Source organism: Phaenicophaeus curvirostris, chromosome Z, assembly GCF_032191515.1.
Source record: "Phaenicophaeus curvirostris isolate KB17595 chromosome Z, BPBGC_Pcur_1.0, whole genome shotgun sequence".
Taxonomy (NCBI): domain Eukaryota; kingdom Metazoa; phylum Chordata; class Aves; order Cuculiformes; family Cuculidae; genus Phaenicophaeus; species Phaenicophaeus curvirostris.
This window is the reverse complement of record NC_091431.1, coordinates 75951209-75978081: the sequence shown is the minus strand read 5'-3', so window position 1 is coordinate 75978081 and position 26873 is coordinate 75951209. Positions and strand designations below refer to the sequence as shown.

At 50.2% G+C, this 26873-nt stretch overlaps 1 protein-coding gene across 1 annotated transcript in view; it reads left to right on the top strand.

Annotated features, from left to right (window-relative positions):
• Positions 1-287: 287 nt before the first annotated feature.
• Positions 288-26873, top strand: part of LOC138733072 (transcription factor 4-like) — a 94240-nt gene continuing 67654 nt past the window's right edge. The window contains exons 1-6 of the mRNA XM_069879968.1: positions 288-319; positions 1429-1521; positions 5126-5198; positions 11748-11809; positions 14485-14581; positions 23114-23178. Coding sequence (XP_069736069.1) covers positions 311-319; positions 1429-1521; positions 5126-5198; positions 11748-11809; positions 14485-14581; positions 23114-23178 — 399 coding nt within the window. The 5' untranslated portion in view covers positions 288-310. The remainder of the gene's footprint in view (positions 320-1428; positions 1522-5125; positions 5199-11747; positions 11810-14484; positions 14582-23113; positions 23179-26873) is intronic.

Below are 26873 nucleotides of genomic sequence, written 5' to 3'. Positions count from 1 at the left end.
TAGCTGCTAAATCCCCTCTTTTTCTACTCCCTCGCCCTCCCGTTGGAATTCCACGTGGGAAAAAGCCCCAGCTCCGCTCTCGCTTTCTTAAAAGAGGGGGGGGGGAAGGCAAAAAAAAAAAAAAAAGGAGTTTTTTGGTGCTTTTTTAATGATTTTGATGGCAAAAGCGAGCCTGGGGGTGGGAACTCGGGGCCCAAAGGCTGCAAAGTTTGCAGAGGGGGTGGGAAAAGGCAGCGCCGGGGCAAGGATAAACCCAAAGGGAGCGAAAGGAAGAAAGAAATCAATAAAAATTCAAAAAAACCCCATCAAAATGCGTTGGGTAAGGAGGAAAAAAGGGAGGGAGGCAAAAAAAAAATAGAATATCGGTGGTGTTGGCACGTGTGGAGCGGGCTCGGGAGAACTCGCCGGGAGTGGCTGGCGTCAACACGGATTCGGGGAGGTTCAGCGCGAATTCGGGGGGGTTCGGCCTTGATTCGGGTCGGTCCGGACTGAATTTGGGGCGGTTCGGGTCGCTTCAGCCTGAATTTGAGCGGGTTCGGCTCCGCTTGGGGCGGTTCAGCCCGAATCCGAGGGGCTTCAGCCCAAATCGGAGTGGATTCGGCTCGAATTCGAGCGGTTTCAGCTCCGCTCGGGTTGGTTCGGCCTCCATTCGGTTCGGTTCGGCTTGAATTCGAGCAGGTCCAGCCTCAATTCGGGTCGGTTCGGCTCCGCTTGGGTCGCTTCAGCCTGAAGTCGAGGGGGTTCAGCCTCAGTTGGGTGGGTTCAGCCTCAATTCGGGTCGATCCAGCTTGAATTGGGGTCGGTTCGGCCTGAATTTGAGTGGGTTCAGCCTCAATTTGGGTCTGTTCGGTGCCGCTTGGGTTGGTTCAGCTTGAATTGGGGTTGATTCGGCTTAAATTTGGCTTGGTTTGGCTTAAATTCGGCTCGGTTCGGCTCGTCTTGGGTCAGTTGAGCTTGAATCCGGTTCGATTCGAGTGGAATTGGGGTCGATTCGGCTGGAATTGGGGTCGATTCGGCTCCGCTTGGCTCGGTTCAGCCCGAGTCCGTGTGGTTTCAGCTTGAATTCTCTCCGATTCAGCCTCGATGCATCTCAATTCGTCTCCCCCTGCCCTCCGCTCCCCCAGGGACCCCCTTCTACCCCCCTCCTCCCTCCCCTAATTACCCGCGGGGGCTAATTACCTCCCTCCTTCCCTTCGCCGTCCCGCTTCTGCCTCCGATCCCTACTTTGCGGGGAAGAAAGAGCGCGGGGAGGGAGCAAAAGTTGGGCTGTAGTTTCTCCGGGCTCCATTCATTCCTCCCCGAACCTCCTGTTGCTTTGAAAAGATGCTGGAGGAGCGAAGCTTTTTTTTTATTTTTAATTTATTTTTTTTGGGGTTTTCCCCCCCCCCTCGGCGAGGCTCTGATTTGCGGTTCTTTCCATCTTTGCAGGTTCCGCGAGCGTTCGCTAAGATGCATCACCACCAGCGAATGGCTGCCTTAGGGACGGACAAAGAACTGAGTGATTTACTGGATTTCAGCGCGGTAAGGAAAGAAAACAACGCTGGCAAGCACCAACAGCTGGACAAAAAAGCCAATTCTTCTCCCTCGCAGGGTTCCCAAACCCCAAAGCCACCGAAAAACCCAGCCCTGCCACCTTAGGACCCGGGGCCGTTTGTAAGAAGCATGGGAAACGGCTCGAGTTTTTGGCCTTGGGAATGGAAAAATTAAAGGCTTTTCCCTCTTTTTTTTTTTTTGGCTTGGATGGGAGATGCGATCGTGTTCCCGGTTTGCTTGAAAGCATCCGGAGCGACCGAGACGCCTCGGAACGGTTCCCTTTAATATCCAGGCTCTAACGTCCCAGATCCAATATCTAATAGCCAATAATATCAATAGCCTGTGTCCGATATCTAATATGCCATACCTAACATCCAATATCTAGTCTCTAAAATCAATATCCAGTATCCTATATCTAATATCCAATATCTAATATCCAATATCCAGTCTCTAATATCAATATCTAATATCCAATATCTAATATCCAGTACCTAACATCCAATATCCAGTCTCTAATATCAATATCCAGTATCCAATATCTAATATCCAATATCTAATATCCAGTCTCTAATATCAATATCCTGTATCCAATATCTAATATCCAATATCTAATATCCAAAACTTAATATCAATATCCAGTATCTAATATCCAATACCTAACATCCAATATCTAGTCTCTAAAATCAATAGCCAGTATCCAATATCTAATATCTAAAACCTAATAGCAATATCCGATATCTAATATCCAATACCTAACATCCAATATCCAGTCTCCAATCTCCAATATCTAATTTCCAATATCAATATCCGATACCTAATATCAATATTCAGTATGTTGTATCCAATATCTAATATCCAGTATCTAATATCCAGTATGTAATATCCTATACCTAACATCCAGTATCAATATCCAATATCTAATCTCTAATATTCAGTCTCTAATATCCAATATCCCATCTCCAATATCCAGTATCTAAACTCTAATATCCAATATCCAAACTCTACTATCTAATATCCAGTCTCTGATCTCTAATATCCAATCTCTAATATCCAATATCCAAACTCTAGTAGCCAGTATCAAATTTCCAATATCTAAATTCTAATATCCAATCTCTAATATCCGAGATCCAATCCCTAATATCCAGTCCCTGAGAGCCACTATTCAGTCTCTAATATCCAATCTCTAGTATCCCATGTCCAATCCCCAGTATCCGATTCTTAACCCTCAATATCTAATAGTCAGTCCCTAATATCCACTACCCGAGATCCAATCTCTAATACCCAAGATCAATCTCTAATATCCATGATCCAATCTCTAATATCCAAGATCCACTCTCTTAACACCCAAGATCAATCTCTAACCCCCAAAATCCAATCTCTAACCCCTAAGATCCATCTCTAACCTCCAAGATCCATCTCTAACCCCTAAGATCCACTCTCTAAACCCCCACGATCCATCTCTGACCCCCAAGATCCATCTCTGATCCCTAAGATGCACTCTCTGACCCCCCACGATCCATCTCTGACCCCCACGATCCATCTCTGACCCCCACGATCCATCTCTGATCCCCAAGATCCACTCTCTAACCCCCAAGATCCACTCTCTAAACCCCCAAGATCCATCTCTGACCCCCAAGATCCACTCTCTAACCCCCCACGATCCATCTCTGATCCCTAAGATCCACTCTCTGACCCCCCACGATCCATCTCTGACCCCCACGATCCGTCTCTAACCCCCCACGATCCATCTCTAACCCCCCACGATCCATCTCTGACCCCCACGATCCATCTCTAAACCCCCACGATCCATCTCTAACCCCCCAAGATCCATCTCTGACCCCTAAGATCCACTCTCTAAACCCCCACGATCCATCTCTGACCCCCACGATCCATCTCTAAACCCCCACGATCCATCTCTGACCCCCAAGATCCATCTCTGACCCCCACGATCCATCTCTGACCCCTAAGATCCACTCTCTAACCCCCCACGATCCATCTCTAAACCCCCACGATCCATCTCTAAACCCCCACGATCCATCTCTAACCCCCAGGATCCATCTCTGACCCCCACGATCCATCTCTGACCCCTAAGATCCACTCTCTAACCCCCCACGATCCATCTCTAACCCCTAAGATCCACTCTCTGACCCCCAGGATCCATCTCTAACCCCCCACGATCCATCTCTGACCCCCACGATCCATCTCTGACCCCCACGATCCATCTCTAACCCCCCACGATCCATCTCTGACCCCCAAGATCCATCTCTGACCCCCAGGATCCACTCTCTAACCCCCAAGATCCATCTCTAAACCCCCAAGATCCATCTCTAACCCCACGATCCATCCCACGATCCATCTCTAACCCCCACGATCCATCTCTGACCCCCCACGATCCATCTCTGACCCCCACGATCCATCTCTAACCCCACGATCCATCCCCCGATCCATCTCTGACCCCCACGATCCCCCCTCCGCTCTCCCATCTCCCCCGTCTAATCCCAGAGCCGCTCGGTGGGGAAGCCCCCCCCGGATCATCGCGTCCCCGCGTCGTTTCGTGTCCCGCTCTCCCTCTCCCCGCGGCGCCTTTGGCCTCGGCCCATCTGGATTTATTTCCCCCCCTCCCGGCTCCACGTTGGCTTTTCCAAACGGGACTTTGGTGGTTGTCGTCGCTTTGGAGGCCCCGCTCGGTCCTGCCCCTCGCCCGCTCGGCCTCCCTCCCTTCCTTCCTCCCTTCCTTCCTCCGGGACGTCTCAGGAAGCGCCGGGGGCCGCGGGGGCGACTCCCCGACCCCCTCCGAGCCTCGGCCTCCCCCTTTTTCCTGCCGCAAAGCTTCTTCTCCAGCTTTGGGGGCCGGGAAGCGGCTTTACAACCTCCTCCTCTTCCTTTTTTTTTTGATTTTTTTTTTTGCTTTTTTGGCTTGTTGCGCTCTTTTCCTCGAGATTTTTTGATTTTTTTTGGCTTCTCCATTTGTTCCTTCCCTTTTTTTTTTTTTTGCAGGCTCTGACTCAGGGAAGGTGCGTCTTATCCGCTAGACACGTCGGAGAGGAGAGAAACCAATTAGGGGCGAAATAAATCCTACGGAGAGAGAGAGAGAGAGGGAGGAGGGAGGGGGGGGAAGGAAAAAAAAAAAAAGGGGGAGAGCTCGGCTTCCAATGGCTCGATTGGAGGCGAAATGAGAATTTAGGGCAGGTGGCACTTTGCATTCGTATTCTTCGCGTTCCCATATGCCGAGCGAAGGCGGAAAGCGCGATGGAGATGGACATCGCAACCTTCATGGCCAAGGTTGCCACCTCCCAGCCAACTTTTTTTTTTTCGAATTTTCCCCTCGAGGGCTTTATGGGCTCGTTAAACGCCAAAAAAAAAAAAGGAGGATTGACCCCCCTTGAGTGAGAAGCGCTGGGGAAGCCGGCGACTCGTCGAGGAGCCTCGTAAAAACGGGACGGGTGGGAAAACGCCTCGATCGCCGGCTTGGGGGGGCACCAAACTTAACCTTAAGCGGCGCGGAAGGAACTTTTTCCCTCCGCTCGGCCTCCGAACTCCGCGATTTCTCCCCCTCTCCTAACGCTGCTTTGTTTGTTTCCTTCTCCCGTAGATGTTTTCGCCTCCCGTGAGCAGCGGGAAGAACGCGCCAACCTCCTTGGCCAGCGGACATTTCACGGGCTCAAGTAGGTGCCGCGACGCTCCCCTCGGCCTTTTCCGCCTTTTCTTGCGCTCGCGGCCGGCTCGGCGGGGCCGGAGCCTCGCCGTCCGCTGCCTTTCGGGGTGAATTGGAGGAATTCGGTGGGTTTTTGCGCCACGGGGCTGAGTTTTTCCAGCCCTTTTCGGCTTCTTCACCGAGTCGAGCTCGTTGGAATCGTCTTTTAAGCACTGGGGTTGATTCCATAGGAGGTTGGTTGGATTCTATAGGGTTTTCGTTGGATTCTATCGGAGTTTGGTTTGATTCAATAGGGTTTTGGTTCGATTTATGGGATTTTGGTTTGATTCTATAGGATTTTGGTTTGGTTCTATAGGAGTTTGGTTGGATTCTATAGGATTTTAGTTTGATTTTATAGGAGTTTGATTTGATTCTATAGGAGTTTGGTTGGATTCAATAGGGTTTTGGTTCGATTTATGGGATTTTGATTTGGTTCTATAGGATTTTGGTTTGAATCAATAGGATTTTGATTTGGTTCTATAGGATTTTGGTTGGACTCTATAGGATTTTGGTTGGATTTATAGGAGTTTGATTTGATTCTATAGGAGTTTGCTTTGATTTATAAGATTTTGGTTTGATTCTATAGGAGTTTGGTTGGATTTATAGGATTTTGGTTGGATTCTATAGGATTTTATTTTGGTTCTATAGGATTTTATTTTGTTTCTATAGGATTTTGGTTTGATTCTATAGGAGTTTGCTTTGATTTATAGGATTTTGGTTTGGTTCTATAGGAGTTTGATTGGATTCTATAGGATTTTGGTTGGATTCTGTAGGAGTTTGGTTGGATTCTGTAGGAGTTTGGTTGGATTTATAGGAGTTTAATTTGATTTTATAGGAGTTTGGTTGGATTCCATAGGATTTTGGTTGGATTCCATAGGATTTTGGTTGGATTCCATAGGATTTTGGTTGGATTCTATAGGAGTTTGGTTGGATTTATAGGATTTTGGTTGGATTCTATAGGATTTTATTTTGATTCTATAGGATTTTGGTTGGATTCTATAGGAGTTTGGTTGGATTTATAGGATTTTGGTTGGATTCTATAGGATTTTATTTTGATTCTATAGGAGTTTGGTTGGATTCTATAGGATTTTATTTTGATTCTATAGGAGTTTGGTTGGATTCTATAGGAGTTTGGTTTGATTCTATAGGAGTTTGGCTTGATTTATAGGATTTTGCTTGGATTCTATAGGATTTTGCTTGGATTCTATAGGATTTTGCTTGGATTCCCTAGGATTTTGATCTGATAGGAAGGGTCGGACTCTCCGCTCCAGCGGGTCCTTCCCAACCTGGTGATTCTCGGCTTCTCCCCTTCCTTTTGTACGTCCCGCGTTATCCGAAGGGCAAATTGCTTCCATTAATTAAATAACGAGGCGAAAACGCCCGAGTCCTCGTGGGAAAACAACTCGTTGGGCTCCGAGACCGTTTACCGGGGTCAGGAGGGGGAGTTTCTTCTTCAATCTTTGCTTGGGATTTCACTGAAGGGTTTATTTTGATTTTTTTTATTGTTTTTGGGCGTCGTGCTCGGCGACAAAAGCTCCCGGCTAATCGCTCGCCGCTCATTTTGCTCATTTTTTTGGGATTGGAGGCCCTTCAGGCTTTGAAAGCGACCCAAGATTTGCTTTATTAACCTAAATTTAATTGCGCGACGACGCTATCGCCTCCCGTTCGCTCTGGGGAGCTTCTCCTCGTGGTTTTAATCCTATTTTTTGGGGTTTTTTTAATTTTTTTGGCTCGCGTTTCCTGAAGTGCCATCGGTCGAAGGGAAAATTCCCCGCGATTTGTTTGCGCCGAGCGGTTTTCGTGCCAGACAAATCGATTTGTCGCGGTGCTGGAGAGTCGCCCCTCCGAAACGCCTCGTTCCCATTAAAAAAAACCCCCAAAAAACTCGTTTCCGAAGTCGTTTGGATCCCGGAGAACGAGAGGGGAACGCGGAGCTCGTCTCGCTGGCGCTCGGAAGGAACTTGGAGCCTTTTGGATGCTGGAGGAGTGGGAAACGGTTCGAAAAGCTCGTTCCGAGGGGGTTTAATTGCATTTTACGCTGTTTTTCTCGGAAAATCTTTCCCGGAGGAGGCTCCGAGGAGGGTTTGGAAGGAGTCGGGGGGCTCCGGCTTCCCGCCTGTGGCTGCTTTGGGAGATTTGGGAAGGTGGATTCGCCACCCAGGGAGACGCGGCGCTCGTTAAGGCTTCTGCAGGGCTTGATTAGGCTAACGAGAGGCTTGTGGAGAACGGGGCCGCGGGGTGGGGGAAGAGGCGCTGGGGCCAAAATTTAACGGGGGGGGGAGGAAAATAAATCCCCTGCGGGAACGATCCGAAGGGGGAACGATCCCGAAGGGAAAACCATCCCTCCTTTCATCCAATTCCAGCCTTTTCCTCCCCGTCGGGTCGAGTTTTCCCGGCGTTTTCCTCCTCCTGGCGCCGCGGGGAGCGAGAAAACCTCGGAATTTTCCTCCTGAAGGCCAAACTCTTGGTTGGCGTCGCCGCTCGGAAAGGATTGAAGGGCTTGCGTTCCGGTTGGGGCCATTAGGTTGATTAGGGCTCGAGCGGCGATTACAAATTAATGCCCTTAACGAGGGAATCGCAAATCCACCTTGGGCTTCAAATCCCTTTATTTATTATTTTTTTTTTTTTGATTGATTTCTCTCTTTGGAGGCAGCCGGGGGGGTCGATTTGAAGCGAATCGGGTTCGGATTCCGCCTCGGTCGGGTTCGGATTCCGCTCAAAGACGGATTCGAAGGAAATTGGGGTTGGATTCCACGCGAAACGGGTTCGATTTGGGGTCGTGGCTTTCTGGGGAAGGTTAAAAGATTAAAAAAATAGGGCTTGAAATGCAGATTTTGGCTTGAAAACCCCTCGGTTTTGGGATCGAACCCCTCGGTTTTGGGATCAAAGCCCACATTTTGGGATCAAAATCCTTGTTTCGGGCCTCCAAATCCTCCTTTTGGGGATCGAAATGCGTATTTCGTGGATTGAAACCCTCGGGTTTGGGATTGAAACCATCATTTTGGGGATCAAACCCCACATTTTGGGATCGAAAGCCACATTTTGGGGATCAAACCCCAGATTTTGGGGATCAAACCCCTCGTTTTAGGGATCAAACCCCAGATTTTGGGTAACAAACCCCAGATTTTTGGGATCGAACCCCTCATTTTGGGGATCAAACCCCTCATTTTTGGGATCAAACCCCTCATTTTTGGGATCAAAACCCAGATTTTAGGGATCAAACCCCTTGTTTTAGGGATCAAACCCCTCGTTTTGGGGATCAAACCCCTCGTTTTAGGGATCAAACCCCACATTTTGGGGATCGAAACCCACATTTTGGGGATCAAACCCCAGATTTTTGGGGTCAAACCCCTCGTTTTGGGGATCAAACCCCTCGTTTTAGGGATCAAACCCCAGATTTTGGGGATCGAACACCTCATTTTGGGGATCAAACCCCTCGTTTTGGGGCTCAAACCCCTCATTTTGGGGATCAAACCCCTCATTTTGGGGATCAAACCCCTCGTTTTGGGGATCAAACCCCAGATTTTTGGGATCAAACCCCAGATTTTGGGGATCAAACCCCTGGATTTTGGGATCAAACCCCTCGTTTTTGAGGTCAAACCCCAGATTTTGGGGATCAAACCGTGTATTTTGGGGATCAAACCGTGTATTTTGGGGATCAAACCCCTCGTTTTAGGGATCAAACCCCACATTTTGGGGATCAAACCCCTCATTTTTGGGGATCAAACCCCAGATTTTGGGGATCGAACCCCTTGTTTTAGGGATCAAGCCCCAGATTTTGGGGATCAAACCCCTCGTTTTTGGGGATCAAACCCCTCGTTTTTGGGGATCGAACCCCTCATTTTGGGGATCGAACCCCTCATTTTTGGGATCAAACCTCAGATTTTGGGGATCAAACCCCTCATTTTGGGGATCAAACACCATGTTTTGGGGATCAAACCCCTCGTTTTGGGGAGCAATCCCCAGATTTTAGGGATCAAACCCCTCATTTTGGGGATCAAACCCCAGATTTTGGGGATCGAACCCCTTGTTTTAGGGATCAAACCCCTCGTTTTGGGGATCAAACCCCAGATTTTAGGGATCAAACCCCTCATTTTGGGGATCAAACCCCAGATTTTGGGGATCGAACCCCTTGTTTTAGGGATCAAGCCCCAGATTTTGGGGATCAAACCCCTTGATTTTGGGATCAAACCCCTCGTTTTTGGGGGTCAAACCCCAGATTTTGGGGATCAAACCCCTCGGTTTAGGGATCAAAGCCCTTGTTTTAGGGATCAAGCCCCAGATTTTTGGGATCGAAACCCTTGATTTTGGGATCAAACCCCACATTTTGGGATTGAAACCCATATTTTGGGATCAAACCTCAGATTTTTGGGGATCGAACCCCAGATTTTGGGATCAAACCCCTCATTTTAGGGATCAAAACCCATATTTTGGGGATCGAACCCCAGATTTTGGGATCGAAACCCTTGATTTTGGGGTCAAACCCCACATTTTGGGATTGAACCCCAGATTTTTGGGATCGAACCCTCGTTTTTTGGAATCGAGCCCCATATTTTGGGGATCAAAGCCTTATTTTGGTCATCGAACCCCAGATTTTGGTCATCGAACCCCAGATTTTGAGGCTCAAACCCCAGATTTTGGGGATCGAGACCCAGATTTTGAGGCTCAAACCCCAGATTTTGGGGATCGAGACCCAGAGTTTGAGGCTCAAACCCCAGAGTTTGGGGATCGAGACCCAGATTTTGAGGCTCAAACCCCAGATTTTGAGGCTCCTCCTGGCCGCGATGGTTCTCCTCGATAACCCCCGCGGTTGGACGGGAGCCCGGCTGGACCCGCCTCGTGCTGGAGCAGCGAAGCCCTAATTGAATCTCGGAGGGTTCTGCTCGCTCGCTTGGAGCTCGGTGACGTCAACCAGGAGCTTTGATTGGATTAGGGAGCAGCAGGACCGCGAGATCTTTGTCTCCGGCTCCTCCTGGCGAGGTGGGTGAGTTGGTTTGGGGTGGAAACTCAACCCCTAACTCAGCTTCTGCCCTCGTCTCCGTCTCCTCAGGAAGATCTGGAGATGTTCCTTGGGTTCCTCTTTGAAATCGTGGAAGGGGTTGGGCTGGAAGGACCTTAAAGTTCTGAGAATCGTGGAATGATTTGGGTTGGAAGGACCTTGAAGTTCTGAGAATCATGAAACGGGTTGGAAGGACCTTAAAGTTTTGAGAATCGTGAAATGGGTTGGAAGGACCTTGAAGTTCTGAGAATCGTGAAATGGGTTGGAGGAACCTTAAAGTTTTAAGAATCGTGAAATGGGTTGGAGGGACCTTAAAGTTCTGCGAATCGTGGCGTGATTTGAGTTGTGAGGGCCCTGAGGGTGATGAACTTCATCCTGACGTCCCACCTCCATCTTCTCCTTCTTCTCCCCAGCCCTGGGGTTCCCTGGCCCCCGTTTGGAGGGGACGGAGATAAACCTGGTCAAGCCCCGATTTTCATCGTCTAAGAGCGCGACCGCTGCTTGTTTTCCTTTTTTTCTTCAGCCTGGATGATCTTGGAGGTCTCCACGTTGGCCGCCGCGGTGGATTGGCCGCCGCTGGGGCCTTAATCCCCGAGAGAAAGAGCTTAACGGGCGGGATTAGCCGAGCGGCTTAAGTTTTGCCTCGCGCTAACGAGCCGTGGCCAAAAAATCAGCTTGGAGGCATCTGGGGCGGCGTCGGGGGGAAGTCCCGGTGGGTGGATGTGGTCGCAGAGGCCGTTGAGGGGCTTCAAGGAGGGTTTGGTGGCTTCAAGGAGGGTTTGGAGGCTTCAAGGAGGGGTTGGTGGCTTCAAGGAGGGTTTGGAGGCTTCGAAGAGCGGTTGGTGGCTTCAAGGAGGGGTTGGAGGCTTCGAGGATCCAGGGTGGATCCGTGGGCCAAGGTTCTCCAGAGGTTCCAGCAGGGTTCCCTGAACCCTGGGCTCATCCAGAAGGTTCCACCAGGGTTGCCTGAAGCGATCGAGAAGGTTCCACCGGGGTTCTAGGCTGATCCAGAAGGTTCCACCAAGGTTCCTTGAACCCTGGACTGATCCTGAAGGGAAGGGCCGAGTCTCTCGCCACCAGCGGGAGGCGGCGCCTTCTCCTCGAGCAGCAGGGACCTTCAAGTGGATGAGTCAGGAGATCCAAAAATACCTCGAGGAGCTGCAAAACATCTCCCCGTTGCCATGGAGCTGGCGGGAAGCCACCTCGGCTCCACCTCCTGCTGCTGGGTTGGGGCCAAAACCTCTTTTTTGGCTTCTAGAAGGACCTCGAGGACCTCGTCTTCTCCTTTTCCGAGGCCCTCGGCCACCCCCAGGGGTTGAAGGCCACCGGGAAGGTCCACGCTGGTGGCTCGAGGAGGTTCTTAGCTCCATCCTCGAGGTTTTAGAAGTTCCTCGCTCCGTATCTGAGGAGGTTCTGGTGCCGAGTCTTAATTAAAGGGGGTTAATTGGCGTCGTTAGCTGCCAAGCTCCGCGAGGACCCGCCCTGGGCGACCAGCCCTGAAGGACCTTTTCTTCTCTCCAGGTGTAGAAGAGCGAAGTAGCTCGGGCTCCTGGGGCACCACGGGACATCCGAGTCCATCCCGGGTAAGTCGACCGCCTCTTCTCCTCGTTAGAGTCGCTTCCTTAACGAGCCGGGCCTTCCGTCCTGCTCCTGAGGTGAATTTAGCCCTCGAGCCGTTGCTGCTTCTCGTTAATTAATGGGGTCTTCATGCTGGGAAGGTCCCACCATGCTGGGAAGGTCCCACCACGCTGGGAAGGTCCCACCCTGCTAGGAAGGTCCCACCATCTTGGGAAGGTCTCACCCTGCTAGGAAGTTCCCACCATATTGGGAAGGTTCCACCTTGCTGGGACGGTTCCACCATATTGGGAAGGTCCCACCATGCTAGGAAGGTCCCACCCTGCTGGGAAGGTCCCACCATCTTGAGAAGGTCCCACCATCTTGAGAAGGTCCCACCACGTTAGGAAGCTCCCACCTTGTTGGGAAGCTTCCACCCTGCTAGGAAGGTTCCACCATGCTGGGACGGTTCCACCATATTGGGAAGGTCCCGCCATGCTAGGAAGGTCCCACCCTGTTAGGAAGGTCCCACCATGCTGGGAAGGTCCCACCATGCTGGGAAGGTCCCACCCTGCTAGGAAGGTTCCGCCATATTGGGAAGGTTCCGCCATATTGGGAAGGTCCCACCAGGACAGGGAGGTCCCACCTTGTTGGGAAGGTCCCACCCTGCTAGGAAGGTTCCACCATATTGGGAAGGTCCGAAGGTCCCACCATGCTGGGAAGGTCCCACCATATTGGGAAGGTCCCACCATATTGGGAAGGTCCCACCATGCTGGGAAGGGCCCACCCTCTTAGGAAGATTCCACCATATTGGGAAGGTCCCACCCTGCTAGGAAGGTTCCACCATGCTGGAAGGTCCCACCATATTGGGAAGGTCCCACCCTGCTAGGAAGGTTCCACCATGCTGGAAGATTCCACCATATTGGGAAGGTCCCACCCTGTTAGGAAGGTCCCACCTTGCTGGAAGGTCCCACCAAACCGAGGTTGTCCCACCACCCCGGGGCTGTTTCTTCTCCTCGTGGCCACCTCCTCCGTTCCTCCCTGTTCCTCCTCCTCCTCCTGGCCACCTGGGTTCCTCCACGTTCCTCCGGGAAGGCCGGGAGAACCCGTCCTTTGAGTTCCACCGCGTGGCCGAGCCCTTTCTTCTCCTCGCTGACGTCGCCCTTGGCTTCTCCCCCCTCCTCCTCCTCCTCCTCCTCTTCCCACCACGAGTTCCTTTCTGCGGGGAGGACGCCCCGTGGAGAAAAGTCACCTCGGAGTTTGCCCACGCGATTAGTTCTGCCTGCGGGGACCTGAATGTGGGAGGACAAAGGCGCTGGAGGTGGAAAGAAAGGAGCACGAGGGCTCCTCAAAGGGCTTCGACCTCCCCCCCGAGCCGCCTTTGTCCCGTGATGGACGGCGAGGACAATGAGGTCCTCGTGGGAAACAAAACCCCCGCGCCGCAAGCGGCTGGAGGGGCCCGAGGCGCCTCCCGTCACCCGTCCCGGCTCCTCCAGAGGAGGTTCCACCACCCAGTCCGGCTGGAGGGGCCCCGCCGGGGCTTGAGGGACCTGTGGGGGCTCCAAACCTGGAGGAGGTCGGCGTGGAGGGGGCTTGGGGCGGCCGGAGGTGACGCCTCGACCCTGCCGGGGGGGGCTTGGAGGTCCCTTCAACACAAACCGTTGCGGGAGTCCAAGATCTTGAAGGTCCCTTCATCCAAACCTTCCAGGAGCTTGAAGGTCCCTTCAACTCAAACCATTTCAGGAGCTTGAAGGTCCCTTCAACTCAAACCATCCCAGGATCTTGAAGGTCCCTTCAACCTAAACCATTCCAGGAGCTTGAAGGTCCCTTCAGCTCAAACCATTCCAGGAGCTTGAAGGTCCCTTCAACTCAAACCCAGTCCAGGAGTCCAAGATCTTGAAGGTCCCTTCAAACCATTCCAGGAGTCCAAGGTCTTTAAGGTCCCTTCAAACTGTTCCAGGACTCCAAGATCTTGAAGGTCCCTCCAATCCAAACCTTCCAAGATCTTGAAGGTCCCTTCAACCTAAACCCTTCCAAGATCTTTAAGGTCCCTTCAATCCAACCCAGTCCAGGACTCCAAGATCTTTAAGGTCCCTTCAAACCAGTCCAGGAGTCCAAGGTCTTTAAGGTCCCTTCAAACCATTCCAGGACTCCAAGATCTTGAAGGTCCCTTCAATCCAAACCTTCTAAGATCTTGAAGGTCCCTTCAGCTCAAACCATTTCAGGATCTTGAAGGTCCCTTCAACCTAAACCATTCCAGGAGCTTGAAGGTCCCTTCAGCTCAAACCATTCCAGGAGCTTGAAGGTCCCTTCAACTCAACCCAGTCCAGGAGTCCAAGATCTTGAAGGTCCCTTCAAACCGTTCCAGGACTCCAAGATCTTCAAGGTCCCTTCAATCCAAACCTTCCAAGATCTTGAAGGTCCCTTCAACTCAAACCATTCCAAGATCTTTAAGGTCCCTTCAAACCATTCCAGGACTCCAAGATCTTCAAGGTCCCTCCAACCCAACCCAGTCCCCGTTTCCATGACCTTTAAGGTCCCTTCACCCCCTCCCGCCCTTCCATCTTCTTCCAACGTGGTGGAACCCGCCCCATCCAACCACCCCGAGAACGTTCCTCCTGCCTGGGGTCAAACTCGGGAGCCTGCAGGGCTTGGCCGAGGTCCTCGAAGCTTCTAGCGTTGTGTTTCTCCTGGTGTCTTGCAGAACTATGGAGACGGGACGCCCTACGAGCACCTGGCCAGCAGAGACCTCGGCTCCCACGACAATCTCTCTCCTCCCTTCGTCAACTCCCGAATACAGAGTAAGTCCTCGTGGTCCCACCCGATGGAGAACGTTGCTTGGAGTCCTTCCTCCTCCTTTCTGGGGTCGGCGTCCAGGTGGGGACGTGGATTTTGGGTTCTCCAAGCCATGAGCCCCGGGCCAAGGTTCTCTGGAGGTTCCTGGGCTGGTTGGATCCACAAACCAAGGTTCTCCGGAGGTTCCTGGGCTGGTTGGATCCACAAACCAAGGTTCTCCAGAGGTTCCTGGGCTGGTTGGATCCACAAACCGAGGTTCTCCGGGATGAGAAACCAAACCAGGTTGGAGCTTGAGGGCACGGTGGGGGTTGAACTGGATGATCTTTGAGATCTTCTCCAACCTTAATGCTTCTAGATCGCGGTGGGGACGGAGTCCTCGTGTTTGGAGGGCTTCGAAAGCCTTGGAGATGCGGTTGGGGACACGGTGGGGGTTGAACTGGATGATCTTTGAAGGCTTTTCCTACTTTAATGGTTCTGTACGATGGTGGTGGTGGAGTCTCCATGTTTGGAGGGGATCAAAAGCCCTGGAGATGTTCTTGGGAACACAGTGGGGCTTGGATCTTTGAGGTCTTCTCCATCCTTAATGATTCTATATCATGATGGTGGTGGAGTCTCCACGTTTGGAGGGGATCAAAAGCCCTGGAGATGTTCTCGGGGACCCAGTGGGGCTCAGATCTTTGAGATCTTCTCCAACTTTAACGTTTCTGCCCCGCGATGGAGGTGACTCCCCGCCCTCTGAGGGCTCCAAAAGCCCTTGAGATGCCTCCTCCAGGCCCCGCGCGGGGCTGTTGCTGCTCCTGGACCCGGAGCCCCTTTCCCCACCGTCCCTCTCGGCTCGTGCCGGCGGTTCCTCCTCCTCCCCCCTCTCGGTTCCTCGGTTCCTCGGCAGCTCGAGGAGCTCCAGCTGAGGTCCCCGGGGGGGTCGGGGGGGCCCGTGTGTGACGGGCTGTGAAATGGGGCGCTGGGGCGCGGCTGCGCTGCACCTGGGCCCTTCAGCTCCTGATTGATGGAGGAGCTCATGTGGAAGGGGACCATCTGCCGCGGGGACGCGGCTCCTGCTCTTCAGCTTCGCTCCCGTTTCCTCTTTCCTTTCGTTTCTTTCTTTCTTTTTCGGTTTCTTGCTTTTCATTTTTTCATTTTTTTTCTCCTCTCGCCGCGACCTCGCGGCGTTGACGGTGAAAAGTCCCACGAGGACGGGGTGGGATTGGTCTGAGGGACGTGGCCGGGGAGCAGAAAGGGGCTCAAGGGTTGGAGGACGTGGAGTGGGTTGGACCCTTCCAACCCAACCTCTTTTTGGACTCGATGATCTTCACGATCCCTTCCAACTCAACCCCTTCCGTGATTCCACGATCTTTAAGGTCGTTCCAGGCCTCAGTGATCTCCAAGATCCCTTCCAACTCAACCCATTCAATGATTCCTTGATCTTAAAGGTCATTCCAGGCCTCAGTGATCTCCAAGATCGCTTCCAACTCAACCCCTTCCATAATTCCTTGATCTTTAAGGTCTCCTCCAACCCATTCCAGGCCTCAATGATCTCCACGATCCCTTCCAACTCAACTCATTCCATGATTCCACAATCTTTAAGGTCCTTCCAGGCCTCAGTGATCTTTTTGATCCCTTCCAACTCAACCCCTTCCGTGATTCCATGATCTTTAAGGTCATTCCAGGCCTCAATAATCTCCAAGATCCCTTCCAACTCAACCCGTTCCATGATTCCTTGATCTTTAATGTCTCTTCCAACCCATTCCTGGCCTCAATGACCTCCAAGATCCCTTCCAACTCAACTCATTCCGTGATTCCTTGATCTTTAAGGTCTCCTCCAACCCATTCCCGGCCTCAATGACCTCCAAGATCCCTTCCAACTCAACTCATTCCGTGATTCCTTGATCTTTAAGGTCTCTTCCAACCCATTTCAGGCCTCAAAGATCTCCAAGATCCCTTCCAACTCATCCCCTTCCACGACTCCTTGATCTTTAAGGTCTCCTCCAACCCATTCCAGGCCTCAAAGATCTCCAAGATCCCTTCCAACTCATCCCCTTCCACGACTCCTTGATCTTTAAGGTCTCCTCCAACCCATTCCAGGCCTCGCTGATCTTCTCAACCCCTTCCAACTCAACCCCTTCCATGACTCCTTGATCCTTAAGGTCTCCTCCAACCCCTTCCAGACCCCGTAGCTCTTCAATCCCACCCCCTCCCTTCCCACCATCCCGGAAGCCCCGGGTGATGCCTCCTCCTGGGGAGCTCCAACCCTTCCCTCTTCCTCCTCCTCGCCGCGGAGGGGACCTCTGGCGACTCTTCGCGCTTTCTTGTCGACGAGCCAACCCTTAATTAAACCCGCTGACATCACGCCGTTATAATTAAGCGTGGCATTAATTAAGCTGGAAGAACCGATTGGTTTTGGTGGCGTTTCACTTTTTAGGACCCCGACTCGGGGCTCGAAGCCTCCGTGAGGTCCCTCCGAGGAGCCAGAACTTGATGGAAGGAGAAAACGAGCTCGTTGAATTTTACATTTGGAATTTTTTCTCTCTTTTTTTTTTTTTTTTTAATTCTTTCCCCCCTTTTTCTCCCAAAAAATCCAAAGCGCTGACGGGCTCCTGGCGTTCCGCGGGGCTAATTAAGCGGCGGCGAGCGCCGACAGCTGCGTTCATCATCATAAAATGTAATAATTAATGACGTGCCGACAAAGCGAAGGATGCAAATGCCGCCTCATTAGCATTTCCAGCTTGGGCGCCGACAACGCTTTTCGCTGACAAGGTTGTAATTAATGAAAATTCATCGGCGCGGGCGGGAGGAGCTCGGCCCCCCCCCAGCCTCCTTTTCCCTGATTCCCAACCCGGCTCGGCCTTCCGGAAAAAAAAAAAAAGCTCCGACGCTGCCAAAAAAACAAGAAACGCTCCAAAAAAACAATAAAAACGAGGCCGGTGGAGCCAAAGGCGGCAGCAGATGCCGGCGGGGGGAGCCTGGGGAGAGGTTAACTCCTCGCCGGCCGGCCCCGAGGACAAGGGGGGGGAAGATGGGGTGGGAAGGGACCTAAAGGTGAAGGAATCGTGGGTTGGGTTGGGAGGGACCTTAAAGCTCATCGGGTTCCATCAGAGAATCATGGGTTGGGTTGGGTTGGAAAGGGACTTAAAGGTCATCCAGTTCCAGCAAAGAATCGTGGGTTGGGTTGGAAGGGACCTAAAGGTCAGAGAATCATGGATTGGGTTGAGTTGGAAGGGACCTAAAGGTGAAGGAATCATGGATTGGGTTGAGTTGGAAGGGACCTAAAGGTTGTAGAATCGTGGGTTGGGTTGGAAGGGACCTAAAGATCAGAGAATTGTGGATTGAGTTGGGTTGGAAGGGACCTAAAGGTTGTAGAATCATGGACTGAGTTGGAAGGGACCTAAAGGTCAGAGAATCGTGGATTGAGTTGGGTTGGAAGGGACCTAAAGGTGAAGGAATCGGGGGTTGGGGTGGGAGGGACCTAAAGGTGAAGGAATCATGGGTTGGGGTGGGTTGGAAGGGACCTTAAAGCTCATCCAGTTCCATCAGAGAATCGTGGATTGGGTTGGGTTGGGAGGGATCTAAAGATCAGAGAGTCATGGATTGGGTTTGGTTGGAAAGGGACTTAAAGGTCATCCAGTTCCATCAAAGAATCGTGGATTGGGTTGGGTTGGGAGGGACCTAAAGGTCAAGGAATCATGGATTGGGTTGGGTTGGGAGGGACCTGAAGATCAGAGAATCGTGGATTGGGTTGGGTTGGAAGGGACCTAAAGGTTGTAGAATCGTGGGTTGGGTTGGAAGGGACCTAAAGGTGAAGGAATCGTGGATTGGGTTGGGTTGGAAGGGACCTAAAGGTCAAGGAATCATGGGGTGGGAGGGACCTAAAGGTTGTAGAATCATGGATTGAGTTGGAAGGGACCTGAAGATCAGAGAGTCGTGGATTGGGGTGGGTTGGAAGGGACCTAAAGGTGAAGGAATCGTGGATTGGATTGGGTTGGGTTGGGAGGGACCTTAAAGCTCATCAAGTTCCATCAGAGAATCATGGATTGGGTTGGGAGGGATCTAAAGGTCAAGGAATCATGGATTGGGTTGGGTTGGAAAGGACCTAAAGGTGAAGGAATCGTGGGTTGGGTTGGAAGGGACCTAAAGGTGAAGGAATCGGGGGTTGGGTTGGGTTGGAAGGGACCTTAAAGCTCATCAAGTTCCATCAGAGAATCATGGAATGCGTTTGGTTGGAAAGGGACTTAAAGGTCATCCAGTTCCAGCAAAGAATCGTGGGTTGGGTTGGAAGGGACCTAAAGGTCAGAGAATCATGGATTGGGTTGGGTTGGGAGGGATCTGAAGATCAGAGAATTGTGGATTGGGTTGGAAGGGACCTAAAGGTGAAGGAATCGTGGATTGGGTTGGGTTGGAAGGGATCTAAAGGTCAAGGAATCATGGGGTGGAAGGGACCTAAAGGCTGTAGAATCCTGGATTGAGTTGGAAGGGACCTAAAGGTTAAGGAATTGTGGGTTGGGTTGGAAGGGACCTTAAAGCTCATCAGGTTCCATCAGAGAATCATGGATTGGGTTGGGTTGGAAAGGGACTTAAAGGTCATCCAGTTCCATCAAAGAATCGTGGATTGGGGTGGGAGGGACCCAAAGATCAAAGAATCGTGGATTGGGTTGGAAGAACCACCTCTGAACTTTCCAGAAGTTGTTCTGGGTAAGGAGGAGTCGCCGCGTTGGCTGAAAGGAGCTCGAAGACCATGGGACGTGGAAGTTTTGGGACCTTTCTTCTGCCTGGCCGTGTTTCCTCGCCGAAGGAGCTACGAGAGGAGCTGTGGGCTACGGTTGGACTTGCTCCATGGTTGGACCTGATGGATCCATGGTTGGACTTGAGCTCACTTGGACTTGATGATCTCAAGGGTCTTTTGGACCCTTGGATCAGGTTCCTCAGCCCCTTCCTGCAAGGCCGGGCTGAGAGTTGAGGTTCTTCAACCTCAAGAGGAGGCTCCACGAGCACCTTCCAGCTCTGGGGGGAGGTGCAGCCGGTTGGGCTTGAAGATCCTTCATTCCAACCCGTCATCCCATCACCTCAAACCCCTTTTTCCAACCCGACGTCTTCTGGTGGCTCCCGGAGACCTTTTCCAAGCTCTCCGAGCCCCAGAATTCCATGGAAACAGGAGGAAAGCCACGAGACGAAGGCTGGAAGGGTGATGGCTCCTCTTGGCCGGCTCCTCCTCCACCCTCGTCCTCGCTGCCATCTGCTCCCGCACGCAACGTTTCACTCGTCAGCTGCAACGAGGTCGACCTGGAAGCAGATTTTTCGCTCCGAGCGTTGCGGCTCCGTCCTCGGAGACGAAGGCTGGAGGAGAGAAGCAAGACGCCTGGTTGATTCCCCCCCGAAGACGCTGACCTAGATGCCACCACGGGAAGGAGCTTCGTTCTTCTCGTGAGGAGCACGGCGCGAGCCGTTACGTTGGGCTCCAACGGAGCAGATGGAGCGAGCGGCGGCGGCTCCGGAGCTCGGGGAGGAGAAAGCCTCGTCCTGACAGCTTCTACTTGGGGATCACGCGCTTGGACGACGTCTTGGAGATCATCCAAACCACGATTCCCTGAGCTTTGAGGTCCCTCTCAAATCGATCCACGATTCCCTGAGCTTTGAGGTCCCTCAAACCCCAAATCGTTCTCCGATTCTCTGAGCTTTGAGGTCCCTCAAACCCCAAATCGATCCACGATTCTCTGAGCTTTGAGGTCCCTCAAACCCCAAATCGATCCACGATTCTCTGAGCTTTGAGGTCCCTCAAACCCCAAATGATTCCACAATTCTCTGAGCTTTGAGGTCCCTCTGAAATCGCTCCACGATTCTCTGAGCTTTGAGGTCCCTCTCAAATGGTTCCACGATTCTCTGAGCTTTGAGGTCCCTCAAACCCGAAATCGCTCCACGATTCCATGATCTTTGAGGTCCCTCAAAACCCAAATTGCTCCACGATTCTCTGAGCTTTGAGGTCCCTCAAACCCCAAATTGATCCACGATTCTCTGAGCTTTGAGATCCCTCACGAATCGTTCCCTGATTCTCTGAGCTTTGAGGTCCCTCAAAACCCAAATCAATCCACGATTCTCTGAGCTTTGAGGTCCCTCTCAAATCGCTCCACGATTCTCTGAGCTTTGAGGTCCCTCACGAATCGTTCCACGATTCTCTGAGCTTTGAGGTCCCTCAAACCCCAAATGATTCCACGATTCTCTGAGCTTTGAGGTCCCTCAAACCCCGAATTGTTCTCTGATTCTCTGAGCTTTGAGGTCCCTCAAACCCCAAATTGCTCCACGATTCTCAGAGCTTTGAGGTCCCTCAAACCCCAAATGATTCCACGATTCTCTGAGCTTTGAGGTCCCTCAAACCCCAAATCGCTCCACGATTCTCTGAGCTTTGAGGTCCCTCAAACCCCAAATCACTCCAAGATTCTCTGAGCTTTGAGGTCCCTCTCAAATCATTCAACGATTCTCTGAGCTTTGAGGTCCCTCAAACCCCAAATCGATCCACGATTCTCTGAGCTTTGAGGTCCCTCAAACCCCAAATCGCTCCACGATTCTCTGAGCTTTGAGGTCCCTCAAACCCCAAATCACTCCAAGATTCTCTGAGCTTTGAGGTCCCTCTCAAATCATTCAACGATTCTCTGAGCTTTGAGGTCCCTCAAACCCCAAATCGATCCACGATTCTCTGAGCTTTGAGGTCCCTCAAACCCCAAATCGCTCCCCGATTCCATGACCTTTGAGGTCCCTCACAAGGCGTTGGGTGCGATCAGCGCCCTCCACACCCCGAACCGTGGAATCTCTTGCTTGGCCAAGCCCTTTGAGCTCCAACCCCAACCTCCCGTGTCCTCCTGAGCCCCTTATCTCCCCGGGGTTTCCATCCCTCACGGGACGGAGCCTCCACCACCCCGGGGGGAGGTTTTTCCGGTCCAAAAACGCCGAGAAACCCTTTTTCTTTCCTCTTTCTCCTCTTTTTTGCCTCCCGACGGTCCTTTTGGGGGTTAAAAAGCGACGTCTGGTTGCTCTTCGGAGCGAAACCCGGACGATTTAATGCTCCCCGTCTGCTTCTTTGGAGGCTTTTTTGATTTTTTTTTTTTTTTTTGTAGCCATGGGGGCTTTGGCGCTGCCAACCCTTGTCGCGGTGCCAAGAACGGAGCCGCAGCGCCTGCCGCATTCTCCGCCGCCAACAAAAATGCCGCAGTCAATGCGGCGACGGCTCCTGGGGGTCCCTCCCGACCCCGAGAACCTCCAACCTGGCCCCACCGACCTCCGTTTCTCCATAAAACCCCAAAAAAACCTCCACCCCCCCCCAAAAAATTCCATCCGACCCCCCTCCCCTCTTTGTTTCCCGCGTCCTTTGTCTTCTCGAGGCCCTTTCTGGTGGTTTGGAGGGGGGTTCGAGGGCTTGGGGGGCGCCGTGAGGAGGTCCAAGAGGAACGAAGCCACCTCAGATGGGGACCAGGACGGGGACGGGGCGCCCGGAGCCGGAGGAGGGGGTTTATTAACCGTTTTAGGGCTTTTTTAAGCGTTTTTAGGGCTTGGGTGGGATCGAAACGTCGAATTCCGAGCTCTCCGGTGACCCCAAATGCCATAAAGCCACCAATCCAATCAATTAATCACTAATCAATATCAAAAATCCAGATAAATTCCTCCTTTTTAATCATTTTTGGTGTCTTTGAACGATTTTTAGGGCTAATTTGGAATCGAAACGTCGAATTCCGAGCTCTCCGATGACCCCAAATGCCATAAAGCCACCGATCCAATCAATTAATCACTAATTAATATCAAAAATCAAGATAAATTCCTCCTTTTTAACCATTTTTGGTGTTTTTCAATGATTTTTGGGGCTAATTTGGAAACGAAACATCCAATTCCGAGCTCTCCGATGACCCCAAATGCCATAAAGCCACCAATCTGATCAATTAATCACTAATTAATATCAAAAATCGAGATAAATTCCTCCTTTTTAACCATTTTTGGTGTCTTTGAACGATTTTTAGGGCTAATTTGGAATCGAAACGTCCAATTCCGAGCTCTCCGATGACCCCAAATGCCATAAACCCACCAATCCAATCAATTAATCACTAATCAATATCAAAAATCCAGATAAATTCCTCCTTTTTAACCATTTTTGGTGTTTTTCAATGATTTTTGGGGCTAATTTGGAATCGAAATGTTGAATTCCGAGCTCTCCGATGACCCCAAATGTTATAAAGCCTCCGATCTGATCAATTAATGACTAATCAATATCAAAAATCAAGATAAATTCCTCCTTTATAACCATTTTTGGTGTTTTTCAATGATTTTTGGGGCTAATTTGGAAGCGAAACATCAAATTCCGAGCTCTCCGATGACCCCAAATGCCATAAACCCACCGATCCAATCATTTAATCACTAATCGATATCAAAAATTGAGATAAATTCCTCCTTTTTAACCATTTTTGGACTTTTTAAACCGTTTTTTCCGCCCCGAGAAGATGAGGAGGTGGTGGGAAGGGCCCGTTTCTCTGGAGGCTTCATCTCCGCTTTGGGTTTCTCCGCAGGTAAAACAGAACGAGGGTCCTACTCGTCCTACGGGAGAGACTCCAACCTCCAAGGTTGCCACCAGGTAAGAGAAAGCCCTCAACCTTCTCCTAAGTGACGTTGGTGTCTTCGCCTCGTGGACATCTCAGAGGTCGCTTCCAGCTGGATGATCTCAAAGTTCTTCTCCGACCTCGGTGATTCTATGGATTCAAGGGCAGCTTGGAGGTCCTCGAGGCCACTTTGGAGGTCTTCAAGGCCAGTTTGGAGGTTTTCAAGGCCACCTTGGAGGTCTTCAAGGCCAGTTTGGAGGTCTTCGAGGCCACCTTGGAGGTCTTCGAGGCCACCTTGGGGGTCTTGAAGGCCTCGAGTGTCACCAGGGTCCGTTTCCGTTGGGTTGGAGGAGCACGTTCTTCATGGAGAAGCTTCTCCAGCCTTGGAAGAGGCGCTGGTGGAGTCTCCAGCCCTGGTGGGACTCAAGGACCACGTGGAGGTGGCCTTGGGTTGATGCCTCCAAAGCCTTCAGGAAGCTGGAGATGAAGCCCAGGGCTCGGGCTCCAGGAGGAATCCTCAAAATCCTTCATTTCTCCATTTTTTAACCTCAAATTCTGATTTTTTTTTCATTTTTCTATTTAAAATCCGTGTTTTCCCATGTTTTTCTAGTTCAAATTCTTATTTTTTCCCCATTTTTGGTATTGAAACCCCTTATTTTGTTCATTTCTTAGACATAAAATCCTAAATTTTCAATTTTTCATATTGAAAATCCTTCCTCTTCTCACTTTTTAAATCTTTTTCTCAGTTATATTTTAAATCCTTCTTATTTTTCCTTCTTAAACCGAAAATCCTTCATTTCTCAATTTTCATTTTGAAAATCCTCCCTAATTTCAATTTTAAGCATCAAATCCTTAAATTCTCTATTTTCATATATTTAAAATCCTTCCTATTCCCGTGTTTTCTAACGTAAAATCCTTCATTTCTTAATTTTCACATTAAAATTCTTCCCTATTTCCATGTTTTCTCAAGTAAAATCCTCAATTTTTCAAATTTCGCATTAAAAATCTTTCCTATTTTCATTTTTTTGTACTTAAAATCCTTGGATTTCGAATCCCGGGTGGGATCGAGGTGGGGTCTGGGTGGGACCTTGATGGGATTGGGGTCAAGATGCTGGAATTTTGAGGAAAAATGATGGAATTTTGAGTGAAAACGATGAAATTTGAGTAAAAATGATGGAATTTTGAGTGAGAACGATGAAATTTGAGTAAAAATGATGGAATTTTGAGTGAGAACGGTGAATTTTGACTAAAAATGATGGATTTTTGAGGGAAAATGATGAATTTTGAGTAAAAATGATAGAATTTTAGGAAGGACCTTTAAATTCTAAGTTGGGAGTTTGAATTCGGAGTAAATTTTGTTTAAATTTTGAGGAAAGCTGCTTGAATTTGGAGTGAAAACGAATGATTTTGAGTAAAGAAGCTTGAATTTTGAGTAAGAGGATGGGTTTTGAGTAAGAATTCTTAATTTTGAGGAAGAACGATGCATTTTGAGGAAGAATGATTGGATTTGGAGTGAGATTTATTAGTTTTTAGTGGAAATTATAGGATTTTGAGGAAGATTTATTCGTTTTTTGTAGAAATTGTAAGATTTTGAGGAAGATTTATTCGTTTTTAGTAGAAATTACAGGATTTTGAGTAAGATTTATTCATTTTTAGCAGAAATTACAGGATTTTGAGTATGATTTATTCATTTTTAGTAGAAATTACAGGATTTTGAGTAAGTTTTATTTGTTTTCAGTAGAAATTACAGGAATTTGAGTAAGATTTATTTGTTTTCAGTAGAAATTATGGGATTTTGAGGAAGATTTCTTCATTTTTAGTAGAGATCACAGGATTTTGAGTAGGAACATTTGCATTTTGAGTAAGAACGATTGATTTTGAGTAAGTTTTATTAGTTTTTAGTAGAAATGACAGGATTTTGAGTACGATTTCTTCATTTTTAGTAGAAATTACAGGATTTTGAGTAAGTTTTATTCATTTTCAGTAGAAATTACAGGATTTTGAGTACGATTTCTTCATTTTTAGTAGAAATTACCGGATTTTGAGTAAGATTTATTCCTTTTCAGTAGAAATCACAGGACTTTGAGTAGGAATTTTTCCCTTTGGAGCCAGCCCGCTCGACTTGGGCGCCAGCCCCCCTTGCTGCGGGCCGTCCGAGCGCTCGGCTCCGGCGTCAGCGCTCTCGGCGTCGGCGTCACCGAGCTCCGCGTTGGCGTCACCAGCGCTCCCAGCGGGGCGGCGCGCGAAGCCGTCCCGGGGCAGGGGGCGTCTGGCGGGGGGCGGCGGCCCCCGAGGCCCCTCGCGCCGCCGCCACAAGGCGCCTTTTGTTGTTGGGGGGCGCGAGGCGGCGGTTCTCAGCGGGTTAACGCCGGGGCCCGTCTCATAATTGGCCTATTTAGACTCTTTTTTGCATGTGAATGCGCGCGGCAGCCGAGCAGAACTAAGGCTGTTGTGAGCGACACGCTGATTAGAATTTCGATTAGGGCAAACACAGGCTCCACTTTCGCCAGGCCGGTAATTAGCGCCGGCACGAAAAGTTGATTACCAGGCAGGAGAAAGTTGAGGGGCTTGGGGGGGGGGGGCTCGGCCTGTTTCGGCCTAAGGGACGAGGCGAGCGGCTTCCTAACGAAGCCATCGCTGTCCTAACGAAGCCGCCGGCTTCCTAACGAAGCCCGCGGTGCCCTAACGAAGCCCTCGGTGCCCTAACGAAGCGATCCGGGTCCTAATGAAGCGAAGGGCGGCCGGATGAGGCCGTCGGCCTCGGGATGTTCCTCAAAAAGGAGGGGGGGGAGTCGTTAAAACGAGGGGATGGTCGTTAATATGAGGCGGTGGTCGTTAAAATGAGGCGATCATCGTTAAAATGAGGCGATGGTCGTTAATATGAGGCGGTTCTCGCTTCAAACGAGGCAATTATCGCTTCAAACGAGGCGATTATCGCTTCAAACGAGGCAATTATTGATTCAAACAAGGCGATTATTGATTCAAACAGGTCAATACGAGGCGATGGTCATTAATATGAGGCGATGGTCGTTAAAATGAGGTGGTTCTCGCTTCAAACGAGGCGGTTATCGCTTCGAACGAGGCGATTAGTGAGTCAAACGAGTTAATATGAGGCGATGGTCGTTAAAATGAGGCGATTATTGATTCAAACGAGGCGGTTAGGGGTTAAAATGAGGAGATTATTGGTTGAAACGAGGCGATTATGGAGTCAAACGAGGCGATTATGGAGTCAAACGAGTTAATATGAGGCGATCGTCGTTAAGATGAAGCGATCGTCATTAATACGAGGCGATTATGGATTCGAACGAGGCGATTATTGGTTAATATGAGGCGATTAGCGATTCAAACGAGGCGGTTAGGGGTTAAAACGAGGCGAGCGTCGTTAAAATGAGGCGATCGTCGTTAAGAGGAGGCGATCGTCGTTAAGAGGAGGCGATTATTGATTCAAACGAGGCAATTATTGATTAAAACGAGGTGATTATTAGTTAAAACGGGGCAATTATTGATTCAAAGGAGTTAATATGAGGCGATCGTCGTTAAAACGAGGCGATCGTCGTTAATACGAGGTGATTATTGATTCGAATGAGACAATTATTGGTTAAAACGAGGCGATTATTGATTAAAACGAGGTGATTATTAGTTAATATGAGGTGATCATCATTAGTATGAGGCGATTATTGATTCAAACGAGGTGATTATTGATTAAAACGAGGCGCTTGTCGTTAATGTG